Source organism: Pungitius pungitius, chromosome 8 (assembly GCF_949316345.1).
Source record: "Pungitius pungitius chromosome 8, fPunPun2.1, whole genome shotgun sequence".
In the NCBI taxonomy this organism is placed as follows: Eukaryota; Metazoa; Chordata; class Actinopteri; order Perciformes; family Gasterosteidae; genus Pungitius; species Pungitius pungitius.
This window is the reverse complement of record NC_084907.1, coordinates 5,666,385-5,684,453: the sequence shown is the minus strand read 5'-3', so window position 1 is coordinate 5,684,453 and position 18,069 is coordinate 5,666,385. Positions and strand designations below refer to the sequence as shown.

The 18,069-nt window shown below is 45.3% G+C and overlaps 1 protein-coding gene across 2 annotated transcripts in view; it reads right to left on the bottom strand.

Moving 5' to 3' along the window:
* Nucleotides 1-1,025: 1,025 nt before the first annotated feature.
* ppp1r16b (protein phosphatase 1, regulatory subunit 16B) overlaps nucleotides 1,026-18,069 on the bottom strand; it is a 50,445-nt gene continuing 33,401 nt past the window's right edge. For both annotated transcript variants that reach the window (XM_037447987.2, XM_037447986.2), the window contains exons 3-11: nucleotides 17,359-17,429; nucleotides 11,878-12,023; nucleotides 10,815-10,918; nucleotides 8,171-8,295; nucleotides 5,850-5,975; nucleotides 5,679-5,754; nucleotides 5,346-5,475; nucleotides 5,031-5,163; nucleotides 1,026-3,674 (exon numbers count right to left, since the gene is read on the bottom strand). In XM_037447987.2, coding sequence (XP_037303884.1) covers nucleotides 3,189-3,674; nucleotides 5,031-5,163; nucleotides 5,346-5,475; nucleotides 5,679-5,754; nucleotides 5,850-5,975; nucleotides 8,171-8,295; nucleotides 10,815-10,918; nucleotides 11,878-12,023; nucleotides 17,359-17,429 — 1,397 coding nt within the window. In that variant the 3' untranslated portion in view covers nucleotides 1,026-3,188. The remainder of the gene's footprint in view (nucleotides 3,675-5,030; nucleotides 5,164-5,345; nucleotides 5,476-5,678; nucleotides 5,755-5,849; nucleotides 5,976-8,170; nucleotides 8,296-10,814; nucleotides 10,919-11,877; nucleotides 12,024-17,358; nucleotides 17,430-18,069) is intronic.

Here is an 18,069-nt window from a genome sequence, read left to right as displayed (position 1 = left end):
ACATCCCTTCTTTCCACCCGTCGCTCCGTCACGGCGGTCGGCGTCTTCGCCCGCTCATCTTCCCCCGACTGCTCCTCGCTCGCAGTGCCATCGCCCGCCGTCCACCCCCTCCCTCCCTCCCTCCCTCCCATCCTGGCAGGGATCCACCTCACCCCTCCAGTGGAGAGGACTGGAGGACCGGAGCCAGCTGGCCCGCATCCAAACTCTGGTGCCAAAAGCCGGGCCGCGCAGAACGAGGTGAACGCAGCTTGGAGCGGGTCTTTCTGCACTATTTGTCCTCCTCTCTACCTGTTTGACTGAGACAAACTGAGGGGCTTCAGATCAATGGGGGATTTAGCTCAACTAACAGAGAACATACATTTGATGTAGACGTGTTACCAAATGTATTGTAAATAGTGTTAAGCTCCTCCACAAAAGAACGACTTTAATAAGGTCAACAGGTCAACGTAATGCAGAGGCCACCCTTGGTACGCATCTCATTTGATCTTCCTGAACAGTCATCATCAAGGAGAATCTCAAGAGCTGAGGGAGTAAAAATCTCAAAAATATCCGCCCTTGAACTGTCTTCTTCTTCGCTCGTTCCAGCTCTGACCCGAATGTGGCGCGTCAGAGAGATGACAGCGGAGCGCGCAGCCTGTAGAAACGGTGAACCCCCCCCCGTGACCCCGCACACGGGCGAATGGAAGGAGATCACTGAGGAGAGCAGTCGACGCCCCGGGCCAAGACCGTGGCAGCTGTGTGCGCGCTGAAGGACGGTCCGGGCCGCTTCCCTCGGGGCTTCAGAGCGGAAAAGAGAGGGCAGGGAGAGCGTGCGTGTCGGGGGGGGGGGGGGCGAGACGGAGCCTAACCTTCGTAAGGCAGGCAAGCATCATCTGCACGCTGCGCACTCCAGCAACTCATTGTCTGGATAGTTTTCGGGAAGAAAAAAAAAAGAAAGAAAAAGAAATGCATGCAAGTGATGCCCACACTTCAAAAAGATGGTCGTTGAAATGCTTTCAGCTCATTTCACCCAGAGGAGGATGCTGGTCACGCTTTACAAACTGAGAAGAGACCATTTAAAATTCTCAAAATATACAATTTATTCAAAATATGTTAATGCAACCTTCTACACTTTCCAGGAGTTATAAAATCAGTAGTTTTTCATCTTTATAATCTTGCTGTTATAGAGACCCGCGGACAAACACAAGCTTTGATCTATGCCATGAGAACACCAGGTACTTTTTAACAGGAGACACTGACCAGGTCGTAGTTAAAAAAAAAAAACAACGACAATTAAACGTGACTTAGATTTCCTCATTAAGGAAGCATATGTGACATTTAGATTGAATTGACTGCAGCAGCGAGGATACATGTGAACTCACGTAAATCTTAGCCAAAAAGTAACAAGATGATGTCACCGCCTTGGACGCTTTTTAAAACAATAAATGGGGAAGGAACCAAACAATAAGGGACATAGCAACCCCGACTGTGACTTCAATCGTACTTCCTCAAACGGAGCTGAAAAATACGAACTGCTTTAATTGAGACCGTTGCAGAAATTGCACAGAAAGAAAAGCCGACCGCACACTCAAAGTCACGAGTGTGATGACGATGTCTTTTCCAGATGCATTTTTAAATGTTTGACTACTGAAAGGGGGGGGGGGGCTATGCAACAATGTTCCTCAATGTGGGTAAATGTATATACATGCATGTTCCTTTACACGTAACAACACATACATGTGAATGCAGTACATGGGGAAAACATACAGGGATACCGATTCAGACATATTTACAAACGCATCTGTATAAATATGCGCCACTGCACAGTTTCTGTTGTGGGGATTAACCGGCAGTGGTATTGTGAGTCGTCACATGACATTGGACATCAGCAAAAAAAATAAAAAATCAGGGGAGACTCTTTGGCACTCACAAGGAGATTAGAGGAGACGCTATTACATAAAAGGAGTAGTTCAACATGTTGGGAAATATGCATTTTCACTTTCGGGTTGACGTATCAAAGCCATTTGTGGATTAATGTTTTAGCAATAACAGAACTACACAATTTCATACTGTAACAGTAATTCATTACATAATACTTACACTTTCTGTAATACAACAAATACAGTGAATGGGTGAAATACGGCCACACAATGGCCACCGGAAAATAAAAAATAAAAACATAAAACAAATAACACTGTTATTTGTAGTGACACAAAAATCAGATCCGTCCCAACAGGATGGATGTTTGCGTGATTTTAGTAACGTAGCAGACAAGAACCGTTGCTTCCCTCCATCGGTCCAACGTTTGATTTTCCATGTCAGAAGGTTTCATTTCAAGCTCTCCACATTAACATCCAAAAAAATAAATACACTCAACTTTAAGAACCGTAATCTTCTCTTCACACATCACATTCATTTCATAAATTAAGAAATGTACAGTCATGTTAAACCACATGTTTGCTTCAATGATCTAAACGAGACAGACTGAGCAGTGCATAAAAACCAGGTCTGATGCGAGAGGACGGAGCGATAGTTTCACACACAGGACTCGACTCCCTGAACACTCTTATGGCGGCACTCCTTCCCTTTGCTTACGCAGGCGCAGCTTCCAACATGACGAATACCTGGAAGGAGACGTCACAGATCTCGTCAAGAATGAGGTTAGACGACAACGCCCGATTGTCCCGAAGACCATCGCGACCATTGAACTACACGACAACCACCTTTTTCGTCTTCACCCTCTGAAGGACGAACGTGCACCTTGTACCTCGAGTTCTTCTCCACCTTTTTTTTGATGCTCCAGGTGAGCGAAGATCCGCCCCACGCTTGGATTCTTAAAAAAAGGTGCACTGGGGGCAGCTTCTCTTTCTATCCATTTAAATCCAAGTGACACCTGGAGGAACAAAGTGGCACTGCTCGGTTCTGTTCCTTCCCTCTGCTACGCTGGACACATGCCCCCTTTGCCGAAGATGTCTCCTCACTGCGGCGGGAGCGACTTGGCGGGGGAGGCACATTCCTCAGGGCGGCCATGTTCTCTGGGAGAAGCTTAAAAGGGGGGTGGGGGTGAGGGGGGGGGGGGAGGAAAAAGATGGAGAAACAGTGGAGAACAGGAACACTCCTTCCTTCCTTCCTTCCTTCCTTATTACAGCCCCTCCCTCGCTCCTCTGTGCAAAGCACTTCTGCTCCGGCCCGGTCACGTGATTGGGGTGCTATGACACGCAGCAGCAGGTGCGCACCTTCGGCGGCTCTTCCTCCGCCGGCTGCTTGAGTCTGAGGAGCGGCGGGTCGCCGCTGGCCGGCGTGTAGTAGACCGCGTTGCCGTTGGAGGAGACCAGCGGCATGCGCGGGTCCTCGGAGTGGTTTTTGGCACCGGCGGGGGAATCCACGGAGCCGTTGCCCAGGTGACCGTTGAACAAGGGGTGATTCAACAGTTTGGCGGCGGACCTCTGTTTCTTGAGCTCGGACAGAGTCTGCGGGCGCTCCCTGGGCCAGGCGTCCTCCTGGGGGGGCGGGCCGGGGGCGGCCCCACCCTTGTCCGACGGCTGCGTGCTGCCGTTGGAGGGCGGTGGCGGGGCCTGGGGCGGGGGCTGCGGCGTGGACTTTGCCGTGGAGATGAGGCCGTTCTGTTTGCCGCCGCCTTCTTTGAGGATGGCGGGGGGCTCGTCTGGCGGCTCCACAGCCGTGACTGGTTTGACCTGCGGAGCGTCAACACAGAGCGCTTTAATCTCTCTTTTAGATTATCACACGCAGACCTTACTCCGTACGGGGAGATTAGACCTCTTTGATCTTGTGACAGACCTACAAAGCGAATTGATGTTCTACTGGGAAGAGTCTCAATGTACGATCGGTGGTTCTTCTGTGATGAAAGCTTGAAATGAACTTTTTCCTAAAATCCAAGGATTTAAAAAAGACTCACGAATCTTGTTATGACATCTTTTAAAATATAGTATGTGATTGTGGCATAGAAATGACTTCAACGTTTAAATATGAAAAGCTATACTTTCTTTTTAATTTATCATGACATCACAACCATACTTTAACTTTTGTACTGTATACTTTACTCATTTTTTATTTATGACCATACTATGTTACTACTACTCCCATTATTTAACATACTATAATGTGACTTTATGATGGCATTTATTATGACATACCATTTTTTGTCGACATACTATAGTGTGCCTTTTTTCACATGAAATATGTATTACCGTATTTTCGCGACACTAAGGCGTACTTAAAATCCTTTTTTTTTCTCATAAAACGACAGTGCGCCTTATAATCAGGAGCGCCATATATATGGATCAATTGGTTGATCCATACTGGTTAACGAGGATCCATTGGAGGGAAAGTCTGGTGCCAGCAGCAGCGGTAATTCCAGCGTATATTAAAGCTTCTGTAGTTAAAAAGCTCGTAGTTGGATCTCGGGATCGAGCTGACGGTCCGCCGCGAGGCGCCACCGTCGGTTCCAGCGCTGCCTCTCGGTGCAAGATGCACGAAAGCATTTGTTTTCATTAATCATGAACGAAAGTTGGAGGTTCAGAGATATTGTTAATATCCACATTAACGTTTGAACAACGTTACCATGGGAGTGAAGAGTTTTCAGAATGCTTAATAGTTTGATTTAGCACAGCCCGATCTAGTGGATGCATAACGCAGCCCCAGTCAAACGTTTTACTGCAGTATCTTCTATTCTATGCGCCTTATAATCCGGTGCGCCCTATATAGGAAAATAGTTCTAAAATCGGCGATTCATTGAAGGTGCGCCTTATAGTCGCCAAAATACGGTACTTTTTTAAAAAACGTTTTTCACCATACTAGATAATAGCTTTTCAACATAGTTTGTAATATTCTCCATATTCTCCAACACCGTTTTTCTAACCCTTTTCTATACTTATTCAGACCTGGAAATGACCAAAATCAAATGGCACACTTGTTCCTACAGTCTAAGAACCCTGACAGGCGGAATACTCAAATGCATCTATGAAATGTATGCATAGGACTATGTAATTCTGAATAGAGTGCTAAACATCCTTAAGACTCCCATTAAACACCTTGTTATTGTCCCGATCGGACTCCTTCTCGTGCTCCTCTTCTCTCCCTCCCCTCCACACGATGGCCTCGGTCTCGTACTCTTTACGACACAAGTTGTGTCTGTCTGACAGGCTGGCTCGCCGCACCACTTTTCTGTGGACACACGGGATTCCAGTGAATTGTGCAGGTGGGAAATATTATTTCTATTTTATTATGTCTTTTAAATTGCACAGGTCATCATTTTGGGATGACTTTCTCTTTGGGAAGGGGAGCACTCATTGGTGAGTACTCTTGGCAGTATAGCAGCGGGAACGCCAGCAGGTGTCAGCACTTACCCGCGGCTCCCTGCACTGGACGTCCGCCTGCACAGCGAGGTCTTGTGCTTGAGCTGGGACTTCATGATGATGTCGTGTTTGTGTTTCAGGTCCAGCAGGATGGCTCGGAATTCCTCATCCTCGCACAGGTCTTAGAAGGAGAACGGTGGAAGAACAGGAATGTCAGCTCCTCTCAAAACAAACTGCGCATCTTGTGTTCTGATACCGTAACAAGATCTAAATCAGTAATTAAACAGAACAAAACCAGAAAGTAAATCTTGCAATGACTAAATCTTTCATTTGGTCAATCCTCGACCAGTGTGTATTGATATGAGTGTTGAGGTGTAAATATACCGATGGGGGTCTCATCTAGAAAGGTCTTGGCATTGAGACTGGCTCCATGAGACACCAACAGCTCCGCCACATGCATCTGAAGCAACAACAACAACGGCAGCAAATGGGGTCAGCGGCTGCAGGAGACTTCTTGTATCCCAGTTCATCGGTTTCCTGTTAAGTTGACCGTACCTGACCCCAGCACGCTGCAGCGTGGAGAGGCTGCCATCCATCACAGTCTCTCAGGTCCATGCGAGCTCCTCCCTCCAGCAGCTGCTCTGCGGCCTGCACGTAGCCACTCGCTGCTGCAATGTGCAGCTGCAAAGAGCAACAATAAAAAAATAAGACTTCTGTCCAGTTTAAGCTGATGAAGTGCTCGGTCCGGCTGGGAAAGCATTTGTGCCGTTAGTAAACACAATTGTAGTATCTGTAAAAAAAGATTAAAAAAATAAATGAAGAAAAGCCGTTCCTGGTGACCTGAGATGACCCCGTGTACCGGTCAGAACATCCCTTACAACTGCATTTTCAACATTTTTAGTTAGCCAAACATTGTGGAAACACTTCTTTACTTTAAATTCTAGTGGGAACTAAATACGGGTGACATATTTTAATATGTGACATCTTGACCAACAGTCCAAAACCCACAGACAAAACATTCACATTTGAGACGCTGGAATCAGGAATTTATCAAAACTGATGACAGGTACTAAACTAAGCTTTTTTTTTCTGTCTCCTAGAAAGCATGGGAGCACACCGCTACATGTACGTATCAAAAAGCACTCAAGAATTGAAGCCAATTGAACGCGACTTTTAAAAACAAACCTCGGTGAATGTATCTACCGCAAGATACCAAGGATATTATGAAAGACGAATTTGACAGGTGTTTTCGGGCTTCATTAAACACCAGTAGTGGCTCACAGATCTTTGAGTACCTGACGTGTTCAAGTGGAGGTTTATCTGAGGTGCTACAATAACAGGAAGTGTGTGATGAACGCTGAACTGCAGCGAGAGTCAATCACACTGCCGAAAGCTAGCTAGCAAGCTTTTAACTCCGCCTTCCAGTACTGCTGCTTGAATCCGGTGGTTCACAAACTGAGGGACGCGCACCCTATGTATCCCTTTATACTGATCATTTGAACTTTATTTTGGGGGTTTGATCCTTCGTGTTGCTCATTTGTTCGGGTCTTAAATTACACTGAAATGAATCCTCTCCTGTTTGATCGACCGCGTTTGCGACCACATGGGGAGAGAATCAAATCAAAGGATTGCAGTTGAAAACAATGAGATTAAACTTACATAACTTCCTACCAGATACAGGTCTCTTCTTTAGATATTTTATATATCCTCTTTATATATCTAGTTTGCTACATCATGCTCAAAAGAAGATTAACGGGCAAAGCAAGAGGACCAGAAGTTTAATTGGCCAAGACGTAGTTAGACTTTAAAGCTTAACAGGGTTATTTTGAAGTACTACTATTTAAAGTCCCCAGGCTATTTTCATCTACTGATCTGTCACGTCAACGCAGATAAATCCCTGATACAAAATAAAGACTTCATTAAGGCATCTGGCATCGTGCGCTCCTCTCAGGGAAAATCACGCTAATGATTCTTTGCCCTCCTTCGTTTGTATGCACCAGTGCACTGAAATACACACAAAACCAGTAGCGTTTGTGCTTTGTGGTTGACTATTACAGTAGTAATGTCAGACTCATGCCCTTCTTTGCCTTACCGACGCTGACCTAAAGCGGCAACCTGCCCGTCTGCCTACCCAGCATGCACTCTGCTCTGCTGGTGCTGCACCCAGAGCTAAGCTGTGAGCGCGAACAATAACCCGCGTTCATTTGGTACAAAATCTCGTCGTCTACCGCTGCTGTAATGCGTACGTATTCCTCATTAGAGGATTATTCTAATCTACAGTTGTATGGCTTTTAGATTGTGACTCCGGGTGTATTCAGGGCTCACAAACAAAAGCGATCCCTTTCACATCGCGGATATCTGCTTTGCACTTAAAAAGATGATAATGAGTCTCTAAATGCTTGATTAGCTTTAAAGGTTAGAGAGCCGGAGTTGCAGAGAACATCATCTTTAGAAGGTGAATCTATAAAAAAAAAGATGATCCTTTTCCCTTTTCCCCCTCAGTGAAGAGGTGAAATTTCTGATTATTTAAAAACGAGTTGCTTGAACTCTGGTCCGTCGGCTCGAAGGCAGTGATGGATTTAGCTTCATTTATGATGATCATTGAACATTCAATTCCACATTTATATGTCAAAGGAAACTTTAAGATTGTGTCTTATCTTATTGACATATTATTCATATGCAAATATTGGCTTGTCTAATAAAGAAATGCACATGAACAGAATGAATCTGCTTATAAATTAATTCTGGTCCACACAGGCTGCAGCTTTGAAGGAGATGTAGAGTTGTTGTAATTTGTATCGTTGGTTGCTTTAAGCTACCTGTTTAAATATAACAACACATGTTGCATTCATGTATAATTAAAAAAACAGCCTCACCAGCGTGGCTCCCTGAGAGTCCTGCTGGTTCACCTCCTCTCCCTGCCTCAGCAGGTCCTGGACGTCTCCCATCATCCTCATCTCGGTCGACGCTCGCGTTTCGTTGATCATCTCCTGGGTGATGCCTGTCAATCGGACACAAACCGCAGCGTTAAATCACAAGGCTGACTGATGTCCGCTGACGCTGGGCCCTTTCAGCGGGGGGCCGCTCCACGCTTCCGCCGGAGCTTCAAACTTCAAAAAGTCTACGCTGCAAAGAAGAATAAAATTCATTTTCAAGTTTGACAGCGACATGACTTTTCAAATTACCGGGGAGGTTTTCTACCAGCGTGGGGTACATGATGAAAAGAAATCCTCAGAGAGCATAGATAAAAAGTTTGAAGGGAAGCAGAAATATGCTAGAAACAAAGACATGGGTAATTATGACATTATAAATAAAAGAAACATTTTAAATAATGTTACTGCTTAGCGTTTATGAATGGGAAAATAATTATTTCAACGCATTTAACTCAATCAGCACACAGCTGCCGATAGAAACAACTTGGCTGCAAAGAGTATTTGTCTTTCATGCTGCCAAAGAGTTTGCTGGTGTTCGGCCCAGTCGAAGCTCAGGTGAATCTGTCCGTCACGGCGCCTCTAAATTCCTCCTCTAATTCGTTGCCTCACCGCCGGGTACGACTCCACGCTGAGACGGACTCGCTTGACTTCCTCCCCCTCGGCTGAGCAGTAATGCACCGTACCGTCCAACAGATGTGGAGGAATGCATAATGAAAACAGCCTGTCAGTCAGGACTGTGACCTTTACATTCTCAGCGTGTGACTGAAAATGTGGAGAAAAAACTGCAATGAATCAAGCGCTAAGACGGCCGCTGGAAGTCAAAGCTTGAAGATGTTTGAATATTCACAGGGATTAGTCATTTAAAGTCGGCATCCCCCCCCCAACATGATGTCGCCAGTGTTTGGGCCCTGCGACCTTCCCCGTAGAGCTAGAGACTGAACATGAGCGAGTGAGGCCGAAGGCCAATCTGTTCGACTCGGGCCAACATCCCTGCCCCCCCCCCCCCCCCCCCCCCCTCCGGGGCCCCACATTTCAAACCCAAAGTCCTCCTTCAGTGTCACACTCATGTTTTCAGCCATGGCAAAAAACAAAAACCAGACATACCAGTGAGGAAAATTGTTTTTTTCTCTTTGAATTTGTAACAAGAATCCCCACCCGAGGGCGTTTTAAAGGAGCAGGAACCAGGACCACGGTCCCCTTTGTCCACTGATACGCATCCCTCCAGCTCCTGGGTGTCTTTGGCTTCAAACATCTTTTCATTCCGCTGCAGTGATGCCCTTCAGCTTAACAACAGAATAAAAAACATTCCTCATTGTCGTACGATGACAAATCTAGTTAGAAAACTGTCAATATATATTATCATATAAATAAGAAAAACAAGAGTTATTTATAATTTAAAAAAAATGTTCGGCTCCCAGGGCCGAGAACATGTGGAATAAACTGAACTAGTGTAACCGTGTCCTTCAATGGCAACAAAAACTACAGCATAGTTGTGCGTGTCCGTGTGTGCGTCACATCCTAGCCGCGGCAAAACAGTGCTAATAATGCTACGTCGTCCATTTGCCCGATTGACCCCACACTTGTTTAACGACGCAGCAATTACCATAACAAGGCTTTTTTTTAGACCTTTAATTGTCTAAGGAAATAGGAGTAACCGTGATGCCCTCCGGCAGCACTCCGGCAGCACCCCGCCTGCACGCGGTTTTCTCCTGTTTACCACTCGGCAGCATCCGCTGAAGCATTTGGGGATTTACTTTCATGCCGAGGGGGCGACTTGACGGAAGGAATGTAACCTTTTCGTCTTCGCCACTCAATCGCTAGCCTTTAAAACGCGCTAAGTAGACAGCAAGCGGCGGCCAGAGAAAGAAAGCGGAACCAAATCCCTCCGGGAACACACGGGAGAGACTGGTGAAAGGAATGAATTGGTGAGTGAATGAGCGAAATGAATTGCTGAGGTCAGTGGAACGGAGACTGTCTATCCGGTAGAGTCAATGTCGCGGACTAGTTTATCAATTTAATTGGTTGGAATCAGAAACAAACCATTAATGTAGAACCAACGTGTATTTGGAAAGCTTCAATTTGCCCCCCCTGCATAAGAAATGGTCTCCAACAGAGGCGGTTGGGGAATTGTCAGTGTGTCACTCGGTCGTGAGAGTCAGACCCGGGATGAATCGACCACACTTCACACTACAGCAATCCTCCGGGGCCTTTAGTGTTTACCAGAAAACAGAAACAAAACATTGACTTAGAGCTTATGTTCGGAGGGTCGAGTGGGATGTTGAACTGCAGCGTGAATAAAAGCGTCTGTCGCCCCGGCTCTCTCTGCGTGCCTGTTAACAGAGATGCAGCGTGAACGTGCAGCTTCCCAGTCTGCATCCCGGCGAAAGAGTGACGGAACTGTGAATATATCGCAAATTCACAGCGCATCCCTCCCACATTGCCATTTTTACCATGGCAGCGCTTGGATTTGGGAAGTTTAAACTCCATGGCAGCATCGTGATTCACAAACAGTTTCCCATCTTTATCCACTAATATCTAAGATTGTGACCACGGAGCCCGGGTGCGTGCGGCGGTGTCCCAGCGCTACCTCTGTTGGCCATAGCCGTCTCGATGATGTCCAGCGTGGGGTCGTCTTCGCACAGGTCGTACGGCATGTTCCCGTCAGAGTTGACCGCCAGCAGGTCTGCACCGCTGTTGGAGACGAGCAGATGGATGAGTTGAAATGACATGGCTTTTGCTTTTGAACTAGATTACAGCTAAATGAAGTTTTCAGATAGTTGGTATCTTTAGGCCTGTATTTTACACTCATTTTGGGAAAGCCAAAAACCTAATGAAAAAAAAAAAGATGAGTCATAACTTTAAGTCTTGGCACAATAAATGTCATTTGGAGAACTAATTGATGATGCTAATTAAATTCTTTCAGTCCTGAACAAGTTGGCCCGCGTCATGCAGGGTGTTTTTAATCAGTAATTTCACTGTGGATAATGAGGCCGAGGGATATAATGAGTGGATCGACGAGTCCTGCACGGCAACAGATGGAAGTAGTGGGGATGAATTCATGGCGTGTGTGTGTGTTTCTAGTTAATGCACACGGGCAGAAACAATAGAAGTAGGTTCACATACTGCACATACTGTGCGTGTTTCCTTCAGTGTCGACATGCATCAGGGGACCTAATCAATGGCCAAAGTAACAAAGTGGATGTAACTCTATAATATACAATATATATTCCATATGTTCGGATGCAAATGTGTTAGAAGAAAGAAATTAACAACACATGAGAGGACCTTTTGTTTGTCAAAACCTGCATCCGCATAATTGGATTATGAAACAAATTTACATAACAAAGACTGCTAATAACTACTTTGTTAATCATTGCATGTCGTCTGGATGGGAGATAATTAAATATGCCTGTTTTTGCCTGTGGAGATATGATGATATCCCATTTGAACAAAGTCTTTTGTCTAAATTAACATCTTTGTTGAGCAGATTGTGATTAAAACTGTTGTTTATCAGACATAAAAATGTAATATATATTTTCATACCAATAACCACAATTATAATAATAATAATTTGTTAAGAATCGTCTATTTCACGCCTGTGTATAACATGCTGCAGGAAACCCGTGGTGTAGCATGTCTGCACTTCTTACTCTGCAATGAGGATCTTGACCAGTCCCGCATGGCCACAGGTAGCGGCGGCGTGCAGCGGCGTCCACAGCTCGTTGTCCTGAGCGTTGACGCTGGCCCCTCGGCCCAGCAGGATCTTCACCATCTCCTCATAGTTATCTATACAACACTGGACGAGAGATAAGAATGCAGGACAGAAATGAAAAACGATCCGATTTTGACAGAAACAGACTAAACAGAGTTATTAAGGAATATGAAAACTCAGGCAATGGACCGGCAATCACCATTTTCCTCATGTTTTGGAGGAAATTGAAATACATTAACATGCAGAGGAAATACATATCATTATACTGTAGCCAATGATTCATACAGTGAGTGAAATGGATTGAAAGAGACTCGTTGCCGCGAAAGAGCACAAATGAACGAGAAGTCCGTCACCAAGTTAAACCCAAATCCCTGGAAAAACTCCCTTTTATTGCAGAGTGCAAAACCGAGAACACGTTCTTTCTGACATCTCAGCCATCGTGTGGGTTGTTCCCTGGATCCCTGACAGGAGCCCAAAATGCAGACAGAGTCTCCCACCCAGCCACAGAGACAAAGACTCAGACAGAGACAGAAAGAATGTTCCCCTGCTAGACTCGGGTGTGATTATAGGGTGGGGCGGAAAGAGAATCGTTCTGTGTAAACGACTCTCCAAGCGGCAGTTTTTCTCCATCCGAGCAAATTGGAGCGAGTGTCTCAGCGCCGAAAACAAAGACCAAGACGAGTGAGAACAACAACAGAGAGAGACAGAGGCAGAGAGGCACACATGTAGTTAAAAACCGGGATTACTATAATCAGAAACCTGAAGGATTCAGTTTGAAAGTGGCATTCTAGCAAGAGCCAGAGGTATCTCGGTGCTGCTAAAGTTGTGCGTTTGAATGTGATCCATCAGGAGTTATGTTGGACCCCGCTCACTCCAGCGCATGTACACAATTATCGAAGAAGAAATGTCATGGAAAAATCATTCTTTTCATTTCACGATTTCAGGAGACCGCCGCATGTTGGTTTGCTTCTCCCGCAGCAGCTCATTCCCCTTTGCGTGTGGCGTGTTGTCAGTTCTCGACTCTGGGCTTTGAAGTGAAAATGATTCGTCTGTCGGGATCAAACGCTGAATCTGCTGACGGCTGTTAATCCCGTTATGGTTCTGCCCACTGAGAGAGATTCTGACAAAGCGAGGAAAACGGGGATAAACGGTCGGTAAGCAGAAGAAAATAATAAATGTATCCATCTTCAGCCACCAAATGGTTCCATTGGTGCAAACACTGACGCTTTGTTCTTCTCTTGGGGAACAAATCGTAGAATCTGAGTGTTGGAAGAATATTGAAATGAATTCCTATTGTCGTGATGATGTCGCATCGCGCCTCCGGTCATCGCCACCCGTTTCCTTAAAAGTACTCTACGTCTTTGAATGTGTCCCCCCACCCCCGCTGCACTGGACACGCTCGCCATGGAAACCTTGAGAAGTGGAGGTGCGCGGAGCAGACCCCTTTCTCATTTTGATGGATTTACATAAAGGATGAGCAAGTGGCATCTCTAGAGGCTTCTAGTACCTGAGAGACGGCTAAAGAGGGTGCAAACATCGATACAAAGAAACTGGGGGGGGGGGGGAGTTGAGTGGAAGATACACAAAAGGTCCGTTTGGGGAAAAGAAATCAGCAGCAGCCTTTCCTTCAGCATCCTAACGACGCCGCTTGGGCAACAGCTTGAAAATGAACGAGCCCGAAAACCAATCAGCGCGTCCCCCACTCGACACGAGACGGAGCCGCCCAACGCCAGCCCGCACACGGACGCCACTTTTCCCCGTGGTAATGAGTGGGGGAGGGTGGGGGTTGTTTTGCCGTAATCCAAACACCGGGACCGGAGCACAGATGCATCGGCCGCGGGACGATGTGATGTGACCGTTTGGTACCCGGCGCGCCTCCCTCCCTCCCCGCTGGCCTGCTGAGACACAACGTCAAATCTATCTGCTCAGTGCCCTGCCTCCCGTCCGGGAACAAACAAATCTTAATCCGAAGTGCTCGAACACCAATAAAAAAAATGTAAAAAGACCACATTGACGTCAGGAGAAAACGAGTCGTGTGAATTCGCCGGAGGCTGCTGTGACACAAATGTGTGTGTATTTAAATGAATATACAACGCAGGAGAGGAAATGAAATTACTTCACAGATGCAGGAGGCAGATAAGAGGTGAAGTCGATTTGGAGGAAACAGAAGAGCTGAGTGACTGGAAACTCTACTGGTTGACAAGCACATCCTGTGACAGCGGGGGGGTCAAAAAAGGTCAAAAAAAGTGTTTGAGTCCTTTCCTTGTGAGTTACTGCTACACACAGTATGTAAAAGACGGACCCGTACTAATCTTTTTTGAGACTGTCAATAGACTGTCAAAAAATACATAAACACCCCAATTACAAGTTAATCTTTTCTGAATCTTTTTCAAAATCTTTCTACACATCTTTCACACCAGCGTCAGATTTGACCCGAAAAGCTTTGTTCGCACAAAGTTCAGAGCTATAATTACTATTTGCTGTTACTGTTAGTGATGCTCCCAAAAGCAGAAGTGCTACTGGTTTATTTGTGTCAAATACTTCCGGTGTGACCGACTGATCAAAAGAGCACCAGGCTCAACACACGAGAAGGGCCACCAAATGTACTATTCTACAATGTGCGTCTAAATGTGTGTGTGTGTGTGTGTCTCTCTAAATCCTAAATAAATAAAATAATGAAATCCAGGTGGAGTGCTGATGATTTTTGGCTTCAACCACTGTTGCGTGACAGTATCTGACCTCTCCTTTTCCTACGGTCCTACGCGACACCAAATCGCTTCTGAGAAAGTCATTGACAACACAACTATGACAGCAAAAGTCCAGGGAAGCCTGAATCCAGGTGCTGCCTGAAAGTAAAGTGGGAGTATGACGTGACGAGGAGGCGAAGTGACTGATGAAAAGTCCGGGATCACACAGGAACGTGGTGGCACAACTTCATCCAAAGAGCACGAGTTAAAAACATCAACAAGTGCACATTTTGTCGCACTTAAAGCCGAGTTTTACTTTACTTTTCCGTATCTGAGCTGTATTTGAACATTGAGTTACTGCTTTGAGTTTCCTGCTGCTACTACAACTTTTACTGCTACTTTCTGTTACTTTGTTCCTTTTATTGTATTTAACGCTACTTTTATTTTGTGTTAGTCCTATAATAGGTGTTGTGCTATTATTGTAGCTGCTGTGTGTGTCTCTATATATTTGTCCCTATGTATGGACGCCCTCCCTCGCGCCGCCTTGGGTTTCTACCCTTTTAAAGGTTCTTCTTTCCTTGCTACAGTCGCTTCAGGGCTCAACTCTGTTAATTATACAGTAAAGCCTGGATCGGCTTTATATGAAAAGTGTCTTAAGATTATTTGACTTAAATGATTTGAACAAATAAATCAAATGAAAAAGAAAAAAGCCCTTAAATTCTTAGTGGAGGAAGGAAGAAGACGAAAAACGTTACGTGGTCGGATCGACCGTCTTTTACCTCCACGTTGGTGCAGAGGTTTGATTCAAGTACCAAACGGCTGAAATCGCCCCATTGGGATTCAGCCAGCAAACTGCAGAAAATGACACATTTTCATGTCAGAACTGAACCCAAGAGATGGCATAATAAATAGTGAAGTGTCTATACACTAGTGTGTGTGTGTGTGTGTTCCCCTGAAAGCCATCTATGGATGCATGTTTCCCATCAGTGAGGGGAGACCAGTCCTAGATCGCTGTGACATCTCATTTATAGAAACATCCACACCACTTGCCTTCATTTATCTCACCCTCTGCCACATGTCATATGTGTGTCTGTGTGTGTACACATGGAGGAATTCCCCAGTGTGTGTGTGTGTGAGTGTTTCCGTTTCTATTGTGTCTTGCCTGCATGTGAACGGCTGTATTTGTTCGAATTGCAGCAGGATTGGAAAAGTCTCATCTTGAAGACAAGTCGATCCGACCTTTAGGCGGCGAACGCCCCACAGCGTTTAAAAAGCACCAGCCACACCGGTGGTGACTGATGGACTTCAATTTTCTCTTCCCCAAGTTCATTTCGCCGCCTCCCAGCAGGAGCCTGGGTATTAGGCCCCGGGCCGCCGATGGGGGAAAGAGAGGACAGAGAAGGTCACAAGGGTGCAAAGCCGAGAGAGGAGAGGAGAAACGACGGGCCTGAGGCAGCAAATCAATTTCAGCCATTTATTCAAATTCGTAGGATTACTCTTAAAAATAGAATTTAATGATCTTGAACTCTATAAACTCCACAGTAAAGTGTTTAGCGACCACATAAAGACTAGATTTCAGAAGTTAGCCAACCTTTTGTCATGATAACTCAGAACCATGTCTCCATGGTAACGATGTCATACAAATAAAAAATAAATAAAAAATGTGCTAATCTCTCGGTGTAACGAGTAATAAGAATCCCCTGCAAAGTAGTGAGACTTTGTGGTGAAGTGTGAATACGAGTCTGAAGCCAAAGAAACCAGGATTTGATGTTTTCACCCTATCGGTAGCCCTCTGAGAGGTGGGCGGTGCCGGGAAAAGGCTTCAGGTCAGAGGAATGAAGGGAAACTTTCAAATAAAGGGACTGATTTGTGATTGAATGTCACACGGTAATGATTAATTGTTCAAGCAGATGTATGAGCAGTTCTGAGTGAAGCATTGATTTGGATTAGCTGATTAACGTTCATAAAAGTGGCTCCAATTACCAACAGAAAAAGAGCCCGATCTCTTATAGGAATTCCCTGCATCAAAACGGAACTCATTTCCTCACTGTTAGAAATCATTTCTTTCAGTGTGAAAATAAATCAGCACTATTCTGCACAAGGGTTTAAATTCATACGTACTGCAAACTATTCACACCAGGAAATGATCTAATTATATGTCTACTAAACTGAGACGGTAATGGTAAAGTTGACTTTGATTAATACATTTTTTTAAAAGAGCAGTCGCAGTGCTGCTCTACAGGGACTAAACAAAGAATATAGTTAATATTTGAACTAAATAAACTGAAGAATACCTCAAAGTTTGTTAAATCAAATGCAACGTTGAAATTGAGGAGATCAGAGTGTCCAATAGAAGTCACACACACACACACACACACAGGAAGCAAATGTTCCAGTCACTATGACTTTCAACAAGTGGCTGTGATTTATGGATATATATTTGTATTATAAGTATATGGAAAGCCTGAATCACAGTACATCATTTAAAGAACGACTCTCTCACTGACGGCGGTTTGCTTTCATTTCTGCTGTTTCTTTCAAATGCTTGTCTGATTCATCAGATAACGATCATTTGCTTTATTTTTTTAAAGGTGATGTTTTGTTTTGTTCATTGGACAGTGCAGAGACTGGAAATGAGACGTGCTACCGAGGCGCAATGCACGATCATTTATGAAGTTGGAGCACATTAGGGTTAATTAACTCGCTCTCGCAGACTCTCCAAACATCATTACCTGGTGCAGAGCGGTGAGGCCGTCTTCATTGCAGAGGTCTGGGCTCACATTGTTCTTCAGCAGGTAGCGTACTGGTGGAAAAAGACACGGAGAAACACATGAGTGATGGTGGAACCAAATGATTCAGTCGCATGGTGAGGCGGCCATTGAGTTGAAATCAACGTTTCTGCCAGAACCTGACCCCGATTGCTCAGACAGACTGCAGGTGCACCTCAACGTCATCCAATGACATCGCCTATCAAATCGGAATCCACTAATCCCACAGCGTCACCCATGCTGGTGCATCCCATCTCTCAAATGATCAGCTCTGCCCGGATGTTACCCAACTGACCTTGGGAATATGTGTGAATGTTAGGGGAGGGTGATGTGATGTGATGCTTGGGATTACACTGTTTGTCTGCCTCACAGTCCCAACAGATCAACTCTCTGCAGCAGACACTAATTTAAAAAGAGATCAGCTATCACGGGACAGCTGCCGGACTGCTAGGACCAATAAACCTTCTGGCTGAATGTGAAGAAAAGACACCACATGTTAAAGAAAGCAACACACACACACACACTAGAGGCTCAACGACACAATTCAAGTAAACAAAATCTTTTAAAAAAGATGTCATATTGGCTTTCTGGAGTACGGTGAAAATAAGAACAACCTGTGGTCGTGGCCCGACAGCGTAGCGAAAAGCAGGACATCAGCGGAGCAGCAGCTTCTAG